The sequence below is a fragment of the Octopus bimaculoides genome, chromosome 30 (assembly GCF_001194135.2).
Source record: "Octopus bimaculoides isolate UCB-OBI-ISO-001 chromosome 30, ASM119413v2, whole genome shotgun sequence".
In the NCBI taxonomy this organism is placed as follows: Eukaryota; Metazoa; Mollusca; class Cephalopoda; order Octopoda; family Octopodidae; genus Octopus; species Octopus bimaculoides.
This window is the reverse complement of record NC_069010.1, coordinates 5,883,470-5,885,057: the sequence shown is the minus strand read 5'-3', so window position 1 is coordinate 5,885,057 and position 1,588 is coordinate 5,883,470. Positions and strand designations below refer to the sequence as shown.

Genomic DNA, 1,588 nt, shown 5'->3' with positions numbered 1-1,588 from the left:
GAAGGGGTCCAGAAATAAAGAATGGTTGAGAACCACTAGTGTAAGCTGTTCAATAATCCTGTTTTTAATATGTTTGTGTCCACTTATGTCCAGCATCTGTAACATTTGACCTTTCTAAAAAAAAAAAAAGACATCCATTGCCACAAACGTGTTTGCTTAAATGTGAATCGCTTTCCTCAGAAAATCAGCAGTTTACTATGATGAAAGTGATGATCTAATATGTTTAGTATAAAACACCCCACAAAAATATCTTAATATCCTCCGTCATCTTTTGACCTGTGTCTTTGACATCTATCTTTTACGATCTATACCGTCAAAAAAAAAAAAAATCCCGATTCTGACCCCCACCATCAAACAAACGCAATGTTCATAAAAGAGTGAAGCAGTTTGCAGTTTTCTCAAAGTCAACACTTCATTGTGATGTGATGTGACATGCCATGATGTAACATGATGCGACATGATGTGACACAGTGACGTGACAGAGGTCTCGGTCAGTCGGGCGTGACGGCTCACATGGCATACACAAAGTTATAGTTGTCCGGTTCTGGAGGTATGGCCGGTGGCTTGGCTGGGATTCGAACACCTTCTGTGTCCAACAACCGTAGTTTGATCTCCATACCAAGAAGCATCTCCATGTCACTCTTCTCCTGAGCACTGACCATCTGTGGAAAGATACAAGTGGACATGGTCAAAGAACAATGGTCAGATAATAGAATAATGGACAAAGTAGAGAAGACAGTAGAGAAAGGGTGGTTAGAGATAGATGAGTGTGGACAGTGCAAGATTATGGTATGGACAGAGGCCAGTAATTACAATGGTGAATTGAAAAGTGAGAGTAGTGGACAGTGGTCAAAGAGAAGAATATTGGACAAAGAGAAGTGCACAGTAGAAAAAAAAGGCAAATGGAGAGAGGCAATAGTGGAAAGAGGACAGAAATCATAATGGAAAATTGAAAACACAGAGTAGTGGTCAATGGTAGACAATAGTCAGAGAAAAGGAAATTGGACAAAAAAAGAGTGATTGAGAAAGAGAGAGAGAGAGAGAGAGATTACAGAAGAGAAGGAGACAAAAGAGAGACACACAGAGACAGAGATAGACAGAGAGAGAGAGAGAAAGAGAGAGAGAGAGAGAGAGAGAGAAACAGAAAACAGAGATTAGTGTAAACATAAGCTGTAGGTATGTATACACACACACACACACACAGTTCAAATTTGCAGAAAACAAAAATACGAAAACAGGTGAAAGAACAACAAGCAGGTGTGTTCGGTTAACGCTTGGGAAGAATGGAAAAGTCTTTGACATTTCGAGCCTACGCTTTTCTGTAGAAAAGAATAAGAGGAAAAAAAGAAATGGAGAATGTAAAAAAAAAAAAAACAGAGAGAAAAAAAGTGTAGAGATTAACAATATGCGCAGGAGTGGCTGTGTGGTAAGTAGCTTGCTTATGAACCACATGGTTCCGGGTTCAGTCCCACTGCGTGGCACCTTGGGCAAGTGTCTTCTACTATAGCGTCGGGCCGACCAAAGCCTTGTGAGTGGATTTGGTAGACGGAAACTGAAAGAAGCCCGTCGTATATATGTATATGTATAT

General features: G+C 40.2%; 1 protein-coding gene across 1 annotated transcript in view; it reads right to left on the bottom strand.

The window, feature by feature from the left end:
• Positions 1–509: 509 nt before the first annotated feature.
• Positions 510–1,588, bottom strand: part of LOC106879826 (engulfment and cell motility protein 1-like) — a 3,748-nt gene continuing 2,669 nt past the window's right edge. The window contains exon 3 of the mRNA XM_014929532.1: positions 510–662. Coding sequence (XP_014785018.1) covers positions 510–662 — 153 coding nt within the window. The remainder of the gene's footprint in view (positions 663–1,588) is intronic.